Source organism: Hyperoodon ampullatus (genome assembly GCF_949752795.1).
Source record: "Hyperoodon ampullatus genome assembly, chromosome: 10".
NCBI classification, from domain to species: Eukaryota; Metazoa; Chordata; class Mammalia; order Artiodactyla; family Ziphiidae; genus Hyperoodon; species Hyperoodon ampullatus.
This window is the reverse complement of record NC_136923.1, coordinates 70,567,480-70,580,536: the sequence shown is the minus strand read 5'-3', so window position 1 is coordinate 70,580,536 and position 13,057 is coordinate 70,567,480. Positions and strand designations below refer to the sequence as shown.

Below are 13,057 nucleotides of genomic sequence, written 5' to 3'. Positions count from 1 at the left end.
CCCCGGTCCGGGAGGGTCCCATGTGCCGCGGAGCGGCTGGGCCCGTGAGCCATGGCCGCTGAGCCTGCGCGTCCGGAGCCTGTGCTCCGCAACGGGAGAGGCCACAACAGTGAGAGGCCCGCGTACCGCAAAAAAAAAAAAAAAAAAAAAAAAAAAACCTATGTTCTTCAATCCCTTTTAAAATCGCATCAAAAAGTATAAAATACTTAGGAATAAACCTGACCAAGGAGGTGAAAAGAATGAAATAATGCCGTTTGCAGCAACATGGATGGGCTTAGAGATTATCATACTAAGTGAAGTAAATCAGACAGAGAAAGACAAATATCATATGATATCACTTATATGTGGAATCTAAAATATGATACAAATGAACTTATTTACAAAACAAAAACAGACTCACACAGACATAGAAAATAAATTTATGGTTACCAAAGGGGAAAGGGGGTGGGGGAGGGATAAATTAGGAGTTTGGGATTAGCAGATACAAACTACTGTATATAAAATAGATAAAAACAAGGTCTTAGTATATCATAGGGAACTATATTCAATATCTTATAATAAGCTATAATGGAAAAGAATATGAAAAAGAATATATACATATATAAAACTGAATCACTTTGCTGTACACCAGAAAGTAATACAACATTGTAAATCAACTATACTACTTCAATAAAAAAATTAAAAATATATAAACCTATGTTCTCACCATTGTTAAGAAGATTCCAAATTCTGGATTTAAATCAACACAATCACCATCAGAAAAAATGAACTGTTTTTTTCTCTCTTTTCTTGCTGTCAAAACAATGTAAATTTGTTGGGCTGCCACTGATAATACAGGCAATTCAATTCTGTTAAACTCATCAAAACAGCCCCAAGAACCTGACTGTGCAAGACCTGGTATGAAAAACAGTTAATCTGATAAGTTTTACTTTGTAATATATCTTCTTGATGGCAATCATTTCTCCAAAGCACTCTCAAACAATTTTATATTGAAATACAATTTATGTAAATTTCATACCTGGCTGTTTACAAAGACTTAGTTAATTCCAGTGATATACAAAGGTTTAATTATTTGTACCTCATCACCAAAACAATGAAAATAGTACACTGCCAAAATGAAAGTATAGACACATCATTACACCAGGGATGCTGAAGGGTGACAAAAATTTGATTCAGTCTTGATGTGCCACCTCCTGTGGGGATGGGGGTGAAGCAGCCATAATATTGCGGGAAATTAACAAAATAACGGATGCCCCTTCTGGGTCAGATCACTCTGTTCCTTTCTTGTTGCAATGAGAGAAACGCCAGGAAACTAGGTGAGACAGTGAATGGTCAAAAGGATGTTTATTTATTTCTTACAAAACCCAGCACAAAGGAAGACCTGGATATTGAGAACATTGCTCCTGTCTATTCTCTAAGGATGAAAACCTTCATTATTTTCAACTGCATGAAATGCTCTTCTTTCTTTTATTATTGCTTCCCCCCACCTACCCCCACACACACTTTTTCTTCTCTCTCCTTTGGGAATTTCCATTATGTGGATATTGGAACTTATATACCTACCCCTATGGCCCTTACATTTTTCTTTCAAACTTTCCATTTCTTTTTGCAATACACTCTCTTGGCTAGATATTCCAACTCAACAGAGGTTTTTTGTTTTTATTTTTTCTCAATTTTTATTTTCAAGTTCTGATTATTCCAATTGTTATTCTTTTCATAGCAGCTTATTTTTTCTTTAGTTGGTTGTATGTGGTAAATTCTTGAATCTCTCTAAAGCCATTAATTTTAGTTACTTTTGCATTTTCTTTGGTTTCCTCTATTAATCAGTTAAGTGGTCAGTAGGTCTCCTTAATGCCTTCAAATCTTTTATGATACTTGGTTATCTCTTCATATGTGTGTATTTCCTCATTCCAAATGCAAATTCCTGTTTGCAGGATGCATGGCTGCCTCTGGTGATTTGGGGGAAGGGATGAGAGAGGCAGGAGAGCTTACCCTCTGGGTCTGGAGCATGAGGTCTGACCTGGTGCAGTGCTTGCCTCTCTGGCACAAGCCTCCACCTGGCACTGATCTTTGTCAGGACTCCCACTTCAGACCTTTTACATGGAGGAAAACTACTGGAGATAGCCACTTTCTTTTCTTTTTCTCTGCTTTCTGCTATAGTTTTGGCATTCTTGGATTTACCTGGTGCTCTAGTCTGCTTCTCTCAACCATCTTCAACCCTTAAGCCAGGAGTGATCCACAGAAGAACTTTCTCTTTGATTAAAAAGTGATTCTTTGGGTTTAATTTTTTTTTTAAGGACAGGCAATTATAATGAATAATATAATGAATACCCATGTACCCACCTATCAAATCTTAACAATTTTGCTTCAGATTTCATCCTAAAGAATAAAATATTAGAACTACGGTTCAAGTCCACGTATGTCTCTCTTGGATCCACACTCCCTCCTTCTCCAGAGGTTAACTTCTATCCTGAATTTGATGTCAATGGTTCCTATGCATGTTTTTAAACTACTGCTCCTATGCATGTATTCACAAATGCTACGTACTTTGCTCGTTCAAAATTTGTTGTGTGTATCTATTTTTCTATATATCTATAAAATACTGTACATATACAGTATAAATACATATAGTATATAATCAAATTAATAAATTTGATTTATTTGCTGTTCTCTGAAACAGTGCTACCAACTTACACACACAGAAGAAGTACCAAGGGTTAGTTTCTACACACCCTTACCAACAGTGGTTTGTCAGACTTGTCGATTCTTACCAATTGGCAAGAGTGAGAATGCTATCCCATTATTGTTTTGCATTTCTTAATGATTTGAAGAAAATCTTTCTTTCTGTTTCTTTCTTTCTTTTTTTTTTTTTTTTTTTGGCCACGCCATGCGGCATGAGGGATCTTAGTTCCCCGACCAGGGATTGAATTGAACCCCTGCCCCCTGCAATGCAAGCGCAGAGCCTTAACCACTGGATCTCCAGGGAAGGCCGAAGAAAATCTTTCTTAATGCTGGATATTAATCTTTTGTCAGCTATACAGGTTAAAATATCTTCCCTCAGTCTGTAGCTTATTTTTTTTCCTTCTTAGAGATGTATCACAAAAGACTGTAAAATTATATATATATATATATGTATATATACACACACACGCACAACTGACCCTTGAACAACGCAGGGGTTAGGGGCATGGACATTCCACACAGTCAAAAATCGATATATAACTTTGCAGTCAGCCCTCCCAGATCCACAGTTCCACATCTAGGTATTCAACCAACCTGAGATCATGTAGTACTGTAGTATGTATTTAGTTTAAAAAAATCTGTGTAGGGCTTCCCTGGTGGCACAGTGGTTAAGAATACACCTGCCAATGCAGGGCATGCGGGTTCGGGCCCTGGTCCAGGAAAATCCCACATGCCACAGACTAAGCCCGTGTGCCACAACTACTGACCCCGAGGGCCACAACTACTGACCCTGAGGGCCGCAACTACTGAAGCCTGCGCGCCTAGAGCCCGTGCTCCACAAGAGAAGCCACCCAATGAGAAGCCCGCGCACTGCAAGGAAAAGTAGCCTCGCCGCAACTAGAGAAAAGCCCGCACACAGCAACAAAGACTCAGGGCAGCCAAAAAGTCAATAAATTAATTAATTAAAAAAATTTTTCTGTATAAGTGGAACTGCTCAGTTCAAATCTGAACTGTACAATGTATATATATCCAACAGGCAAGTAACTAAAGATAAGAGCTGGATGAGCAATCCCATGGTATCTATTACAGGGATATTCTCTTACCCTGTTTAAATGTATCAATCTTTTCTCTGTAGTTTGTAATTTTTGTATAAAAAGTCCCTTTCTACTCTGAGAACAAAGATATTTGCCTTTATTACCTTCTAAAAGCCATATATGTTTTGCCTACCACATTTAAGTGTTTAATCCCCAGAACTGATTTTTATACATGTTATAGGGATCCAATTTTTATATATGTAGGGATCCAATTTCCCTTGTTAAATATTAATCATCTATGTACCAGAATGACTTATTGCAAAGCTTATCTCTTCATCACTGGTTTTCAATACCACCTTTTCCATATGTCAAGTGTCCCTGGCCTATTTCTGCATTCTCTACCATATTCCACTGGGCTATTTATCAACCCCTACACAAATACCACACTCCATTAATTATGTGCTAAATGATATCTTTCTGAAATTTTCATTTTCTTTTTTTTTGTGCGTGGTTAATTAAAATAAAATTTATTTTGTGTGTTGACTTCATATTCAAGTGAACTTGCTAAATTCTACTTTCTATAGTTTTGTTGAATTTTCTTTACTGTCTACCGTATCATTTGTAAATAACTATATTTTATATTTATTTATTTCCAGTCTTCGTATTTTTGTTGTCGCTATTGTTGTTGTTCCTTACTGCAACTGGGCAGGATACAGAATACAGTGATAAGTAGAACTAACAGTAATGGAAATCCTCATCTTATATCTCATCTCAAAGAAAATGCTTTCAAATTTTCGACAGTATGATGTTTGCTGGGGATGCCCTTTATCAAGTGACCTATGTGGATGGATATCTGGGGAAGAATCTAAGGAATAGCAATCATATGGAAGAGGGAGTGTACTTCAGGATGTTTGGGAAACATCACAAAGGTCAAAGTGGCTGTAGTAGAGAGAGTGAGGGGATAGTATCAGGAAATGAGGTCAGAAGGTCACAGCCATGCAATGGGGAAGGAGCAGGTGTGACTGTATAAAACAATACAGGACCATCATAAGGATTTTGGCTCTTACTCTCAGTGAGGCCAGTGCCCAGCTTTCAGCAGAAGAGTGTCATGATCTGACTTACAATTGGAAGGAGCCAGTTTTGAGATTAGAATGGAGAGCACAAGGGTAAACTCAGGGAGACCAATTAGGAGGCTTATTGGAGTAGCACTGGTGAGAGATGATGATTGGCATGAACTAGGAATGATAGCAGTGGGGATAATAGAAGGTGGCTGGTGTTGGATGTATTTTGAAGGTAGAGTTAATAGTGTTTGCTGACAGTTGGATGTGAGTATGAGGGAAAGAGAGCTGTAAAGGATAAGTCAAAGATTTGTGTGTAAGTATCTGGAAGAATGGAGTGGGTGTTTAGTGTGTCAGGAAAGGCTGAGGAAGAAGTAGATACAGGGAGGGAAGACCAGGAGTTTGGTTTTGGATACAGTGAATCTGGACTTGTTAGATATTTAAGTGGTGATGTCAAGGAGTAGATATCAGTTGTATTATGTGAATCCAGAGTTTCAAAGGTAAGTCTGAGCTAAAGACGTAAATTTGATCATTTAGATAGTATTTAAAGTTTGGGTCTACATACGATCACCAAAAGAAGACCACAGAGCACTGAGTTCTAAGACTGAAGTGCTCTCTAATCTTTTTTCTTTGTCCATCTGAAACCATCTATCTTTCCAGATATTCTCAAAATTTCCCATCTTGTGGTGCCCCCCCTTCTTTTTTTTTTTTTTTTTGTGCAGTACGCGGGCCTCTCACTGTTGTGGCCTCTCCCGTTGCGGAGCACAGGCTCCGGACGCACAGGCTCAGTGGCCATGGATCATGGGTCCAGCCACTCCGCAGTATGTGGGATCTTCCCGGACCGGGGCATGAACCCATGTCCCCTGCATCGGCAGGCAGACTCTCAACCACTGCGCCACCAGGGAAGCCTCCCCACTTCTTGTTTTCTAGTGTTACCATCCTTTAAAAAAATTTTTCAGGAATTCCCTGGTGGTCCAGTGGTTAGGATTCCATGCTCTCACTGCAGAGGGACCGGGTTCGATCCCTGGTAGGGGAACTAAAGTCCCATAAGCCACACAGCGTGGCCAAAAATAAGTAGATAAATAAATAATAAAAATCTTTCATTTCAATGGGATTTAATGCAGGAAGGGAAGTCACATGTGTAATCAGTTTGCTATCCTGATCTTATCTCCTCCACCATTGTTTCAGGCAGTAATAGATTACATTTTCATCATCTAATACACATTCAACTCATGGACTGTAATGCCAGCAATAATACTGAACAATATTAAATTGATGATATCCAGCCATTCTGACCCAGAAAAATGGCAATATCATATGCATCAACCTATATTAATTTTGGTTATGTGGCATACTACCATTTTAGACTTCTATCAGAAAATAACATTTAATTGCAATAAAAATAAATTCACCAAAAATAAGTGTTTGACACTTGCCTTTAAAAATCCTTCCTAGCCCCCTGAAATCCATTTGATCTGAGCAGTTAAACACGACCACATATTTTCCCAAGCATCTTCCCATGTCTTTCGTAGTTTCTGTTTTGCCAGTGCCCGCAGGTCCTGCTGGAGCCCCTCCCATGTTCATTCCCAAAGCCTGTGCCAAAGTGATATAGCATCTGCGAAAGTGAATGAGATAAAGCATTGTGAATATGGGATAACACATGTTACAGTAAAGCACAAGCAAAAGTCCAGTGTGATTGGAATGAGCCTGTTTGTTTTAGAATTTGAGCAGCCCACATAAGAGACAGGCAACCAAACAAGGCTGGAGTATCTGATATTCATTAGAAGTAATACAGTGTTTGCAAAATCACTCAACTCTGACGTAAAAAACCTGCAGGCCTTCCTTCCATTGTGGTCATGATAAACCCTAAGTCAGAGAATCAAATAAGCAGCAGTGTACTGGCAGATGTTTAACAATGGGCTCTCCAGGAACAAAAATAAATCTGATTTTTTTTTTTTTGGCCATGCCACATGGCATGTGGGATTCTAGTTCCCTGACCAGGGATCGAACCCGTGCCCTCCGCAGTGGAAGCGTGGAGTCCTACCACTGGACCGCCAGGGAATTCCCTAAATCTGATTTTTATGTCTGCTGATTTCTGTGGCATAAATACTTCTACCATGGCTGATAACAAGCTACCAATGTGATAGCACAAAACTGGGAAGAGATGCATGACGTTGGCTCTTGCAAGCTGGTACAAGCCAGCTCCAGCACACCATTGCAAGTAAATCGTTTTACTATGAAATGTTTCGCTCATTTAGACACATGTAAAGAACAATATAATCTGGGCTTCCCTGGTGGCTCAGTGGTTGGGAGTCCACTTGCCGATGCAGGGGACACAGGTTCGTGTTCTGGTCCGGGAGGATCCCACATGCTGTGGAGTGGCTGGGCCCATGAGCCATGGCCGCTGAGCCTGCGTATCCGGAGCCTGTACTCCGCAACGGGAGAGGCCACAACAGTGAGAGGGCCGCGTACCGCAAAAAAAAAAAAAAGAACAATATAATGAATCTCCTTGTATCCCTAATCCAGCTTCAGTTATATTTACTTCAGATCTAAGCAAACTTAGTAAAGCTCCGTAAGGCATGAAGCTTTATATGTAAACATCGATTGAAGGGAAAACACCCTGAAAAATTTACACTTCGATGGGACTGGGCATATAAAGGGAGGTTGGATGAGTCTAGAGGAGGTTGAAGATATAATTGGGTTGTATCATAATTTTACCTGGAGGCAGCCCTATTTAAAGTAACAGCAGAATTCATTGTTCTATGACCCAATTTAAGTCAATTCTACAAACGTGTATTGTCTTCTACGCACAGCATATGGAACCAGGTAATTGCGGGACATATAAAGATGAAAAAACCCAGCTCTTGTCTAGTGTCTTATATTGGAAAGAATGGTGAGGGGATCTGCCGTTGACTGATTATTCAGACCTGGCCAAGAAACATCACTTTAGGTATTAATTTCCACATTTGAAAAAACAGGAGACTAAACTAGACCACCTCCAAGGTCCTTTCCTTCTTTGCAATTCTAATGACCCCCTTTATGGTTCTAGAGACATTTGTCCATCTTGCAATCTAAACTTCATTACTAAATTACCCTTAGTCAACAACCAAGAGTGCTTTTATTCTTTTATCTTTTTCTATTTCATAAAAATGTAATGTGTATGTGCATTTAACTAACAAGGATGGTTGTTTCACTGTTAGACTTTGATGAGCTATCACGGACCCCACACGACAGCAATGTTTTTGTTAACATTTCAAATGCAATTTTTTAAAATTTATTTATTTATTTATGGTTGCCTTGGCTCTTCGTTGCTGTGCGCAGGCTTTCTCTAGTTGCGGCGAGTGGGGGCTACTCTTCGTTGTGGTGCATGGGCTTCTTATTACGGTGGCTTCTCTTGTTGCACAGCACGGGCTCTACGCAAGCGGGCTTCAGTAATTGTGGCTCGCGGGCTCTAGAGCGCAGGGTCAGTAGTTGTGGTGCACAGGCTTAACTGCTCCGTGGCATGTGGGATCTTCCCGGACCAAGGCTCAAACCCGTGTCCCCTGCATTGGCAGGCAGATTCTTAACCACTGCGTCACCAGGGAAGTCCCTCAAATGCAATTTTAAAACAATTTTAAGCACATGACTTAATTACAAAAATGGAATAATAAAAATGGAGTTTCCTACCTATCTGTTAATGGAGTGATAACAAGACGATCAGTGCATCCCAGAAATTCATTCTGGTAAATAAAATCAACATCTGTAATAGACACCACTGTTTGATCCAAATCTTCCTTAAAGTAAAATCTACTCTGTTTTAGCCATTCAAAATCAGTAACTGATTTGATATGCATTTTTACCTTAAAAAGATGAAATACAAAGAGATTAGTACCGCGTTGCAGTAGCATAAAACACAAGCATATGGGCAGTTTTTATTCACTCATTCAGGAATTGATTCTCATTCATTTAACATATATTTACTGAGTCCCTCCTTAGGCCTGACACTGTGATGGGTGAACAAAGACAGACATGGTTCCTGCCTTCTGGAGCTGACAGAAGAGGATAAAAGACAATAGTTGTAAAAGTAGTTGCAATAAAGTAGGAAAAGAAACGCAGGGTAATGAAATTATGTAGCAAGAAGACCTCACCTAGTGTAGAAGGCCTGAGGGGGATACTTGGAGAAAGAAACATCTAAAGTAAACCCTGCAAAAATAGTAGGAATTAGCCAGGGAAATAAAACAGAAGGGGTGATGGAGGTGTGGGAGGGCAAAACATTCTAGATGAAGACCCAGAAGATCTGACTGGCATGTTCAAGAAACTGAAAGAAGTTCAGTACAGCTGAGGCATCCAGGACTCTGGAGAAAGAGTGAGAGCTGAGGTTTCACAGGGCAGAGGAAAGAGCTTGGGCATTGTTCTCATGGCAATGGGAAGCCATGAGAAATGGGAAGGGATTAAGCAGAGAAATGCATGGTCATATATGCACACATGACTTCTTGCACCAGCATTGTGACCAAACCAATCAATCTGCCCAGTCATCAGCTTATACCCATGGGGCAAGAAGTACTGGGCTCCCACCACCATGGATGCAAGAGATAGAAACCAGGTGAGTATGTTTAGGAACAACATCCCACCACCACCACATTCTACAGTGCTTCACGACTTTGCATCAGCAAACCTGGAGAAACCCCAGTCCTGCCCACTGAGGGGAACCAATATAGGAAGTGGCAAGTGGTCCCCTTCACTGCTCCGCAACCCAGGGCCCACTTCCAGGTCATTCGACACTAAAAAATGGACTCTGGCAACTGTACAATGCTCAGTTCTCCATCTAATCAAGTCTTCATGCTATTTACCATCTTGCATTTTGTTGTTGTTTCATTGTTTATGATCTTGCTTCCCCCTCCAGTTAAGAATTCCTATCTTCCCTCTTAAAATGCAGTTTGTATTCATCAGCTTAAAAGAGCTGCTTTCAGGTAACATAGTCCAATATCACCCCCAGGGACTCTGTTTTCTAACACAGGACCCTCAGCCATGGAGATGCGGTCAGCTAGCTACTTTCAACAATCCAATAAGATGGTAAAGAAGGGGTGGAGGGGGAAGAAGTAAAGAAGAATAGCTAATATTTACTGAGTTGTTACTGTACATCAGTCTATTCTAAGCATTATACATGGGAAAATAAAATGCATATATGCTGGCCATGAGATCTCATTTTACTTGGAATGCAAACTGACCATGAGTTCAGTAGCAATTAAGACAAAAAGAAAACAGTTTCATAGTCTTAATTGTGTGTATATTTTCTTTTAAAAAATCCATTCTGTACAGAAAGTAAAGATGTGCTGAACATTTTGATTTTAAAAAGAAATTTCTTCCATGAGACGTCAGCTTTAAGAGTCAGTGAGAGATGTATAGATATCCTCAATAGTACATTCATAGCAGGTATAATAATGGATTCCATGTGAACGTTTCTTGAAGTGGACTTCAAGGAAAGCCAAAGTATAATGGTAATTGCAATTCAGTGAAAGCAAATCTGTAGAAGGCCAAAGCAATATGGTCTAAGTATGCGGCTTTTTGATGGTTAGCTTGAACCAGAGAAATCCAAGAACAGTGTTTCCGGAACTTTAATACACATATGAATCACCTGGAAATCATACTGAAATGCAGATTATGGTTCAGTAGGTCTGGTGGGGAGGCTGAAGATTCTGCTTTTCTAACAAGCTCCTAGGTGAGGCCCAATGCAACTGACTGTCATACAACACTTTGAGAAAGAAGGATCTGGATTACAGGGGAATAGACAGACTACATGTCCTTCAATCTTCAATAAATACAACTTATGTGATCAGAATTTTTGATACAAATTTGAAACAGGTAGCCGGGGATCATAGTCTCTAAAAAAGCACCCCAAGTTGCATGAATTATGTGTCTCTGATGAAGGAAAAAGATGCCTAAAAGATAGATAAAATCAAACAGAATAAAGCAGTGGTAGTTAAAGACAAAACTAGTCAAATGGTGCAATATCAAAGCCACCTGGGGCCCCTACCCCATAATAGATAACTACTGCTCAAGACCACTGGTTAGGGTTCTATTTCCAAAGGGAATTCAAATATCATCCCTCTTACTCCCACCCTGCGGAACTTTGCCCAAAGCAAGCCCATGATGCCCTGTTGGACACTATCAATTGAACAGCCATGAGAGTTCCCTGAAGCTTGGTTCTATTCAATCTGGACTTCTTTCACAGTTGGCTCATCTATTGGAAGAGGTAATCTAGAAGACACGACTGCAGGTTGACCCACGAGCTGGATGGACGCAGGCAATTGGAGGCTCCTCATCCCCTTCCCTGTCCTTGGAATGGGCATTCTGCCCACTGTTCCCACAGTGGGGCTGTTTTCAAGGACGCAGCCTTGAGAGAGCAATGTGTTGTCAAGACCATCTGGATGGTATATGCGACAGTTAAGGCCTCTATATAAACTTAGAAAATTTTGGCAGACAAATGCAGAGATCTACTCTGCTTGTGGCTGCCCAAGACAAGCCTCATGAGTAAACTTCCTGGCTTATTAAAACTTCCACCTACCAACCTGGAGTAACATGCCTCTCTCTTCAGGCTCTCCTTGCCCTCTCTGTACAGGGGCCAAGTTATGAACTAACATTATCGTAACTCATGACCAAGCCCACCTAAATTATATCACATCCCTGTTTATTGGTTTAATGAAACAATTAGTTCAAATCACATCAGTTGATTCCAGACTTTCAGAATGCCAATGGTGAATATACACATATGATTGTTAAAACTTCCAAATATAGATATTTGTAGACAGTGTATAGTTGTCTACAGCTATACAACTATACTGGATAGTTGTAAAAAAGGACCAAGCAGATGGAAGGTTCATATAAGTTAAGAAATACATATAATACTTAACTGTTCATTATTAGAAGCACTAACTTATTAATTAGTATACTAAATTATTTTAAATTAAGAAAAAAAATGATACTTTACCAAGTCATCAAAAATATCTCTCTGATGCACATGGATGGTAATTAGAGTTTCAAATTTTACTCTATCAAACTTGCTTAGGTCATGTGTTGTCTGACCAATTAGAGTATTTAGAATATCCAAAAATTTCTGATTGGTCACTTGCATGATTTTCCTGTCATCTTTTGCATTATTTAAAGCCTCTTCTGAATCATGTGTCCACAACATCTGAAGTCCCAGAAGCCCAACCTACAAATCCAGAAGACAAATAAATTTACCAAATATTTAAAGCACATCTGCAATAAAATTTAGTGGTCACTTAGTCACATAAAGGTGAACAGTCTTACTGATTTTAAACTAAAAAAGGGACATGAATTTCTCTACTCCCAAAGTATAAAAACATTTAAAGTTCAAACTATTGATTATTTAATTATTTCAATGTTGATAGATAAATAATAATTTGAACAATTGCTATGATTTATGGAATTATATGTGCATTAATGGAAGATGCTTGGGAAATTTTTCTACAGAGGGCCTGAGACCCATATGCCTTCATATAGTGATTTTTCTTTCTCAAGAAAAGAAATGGAATTAATAGACTACTGTGTATTTTTCTTCAGCAGCGTTTTGCAAAGGTTTCTTTGCATCTTCTAAAAAGGATATGCTGCCTATCTCTTTTCTTAATTTCACACTCTCTCTAATATCCATATCTGTATCTACTTCTCTGTCTATATATTTATCTACGAGAGATAGAGACAGAAAGTGAGAAGGGGAAAAGCTTGTCCTTTGTCTCCTGATGAAGGCATAAGGAAACTGTGAGTGGACTGTCACCTTACCTACAATTTCTGCTGCAGAAAAGGAAATAAAAGTGGTCAGAACATGCTCTACCCTCACCCCCTCACTGCAACAATTGTCCCTTTGGAAGCTTTTGTTCATCCCCAGAGTCAAGCAACAGATCCAAGATCATTTGGACCAAGAAGGAATTCCACATCTGGTAGGGGAAGGAAAGTGTGTGAGGGAATGTAGGTACTGCAGGCACGGCATTCGATGTAGGTAAAGCAGGAATAAAACCCTTTCCTTATCCCTGCTTCCTTTGGAACTTCAATAATTTTCCTGCTAGAGTAGTGGCCAATCCTGGGGTCTGCAGGTAAAGATACATGAAGCACCTGGCTGAGAGGAGTAATGGGATGTAGAGGAAATAGCTGCTGTCAGGAAGCTCCCAAGAGCAAGCAGATTCTCTTTGCACAAAGCAAAGAGAAACAATACAGAAACAGTAGTGTAAGGCTTTCTTGATTTAAAGACAAAACAGACTTGCAGACCCTGCAAAATCACTACATAGA

General features: G+C 39.6%; 1 protein-coding gene across 1 annotated transcript in view; it reads right to left on the bottom strand.

The window, feature by feature from the left end:
* Window positions 1-13,057, bottom strand: part of DNAH8 (dynein axonemal heavy chain 8) — a gene marked incomplete at both ends in the record, with an annotated part of 333,524 nt that overhangs the window by 180,500 nt on the left and 139,967 nt on the right. Inside the window, 4 exons of the mRNA XM_079713152.1 lie at window positions 707-894; window positions 6,211-6,389; window positions 8,441-8,613; window positions 11,742-11,966. Of these exons, the coding sequence (XP_079569278.1) occupies window positions 707-894; window positions 6,211-6,389; window positions 8,441-8,613; window positions 11,742-11,966 (765 nt within the window). The remainder of the gene's footprint in view (window positions 1-706; window positions 895-6,210; window positions 6,390-8,440; window positions 8,614-11,741; window positions 11,967-13,057) is intronic.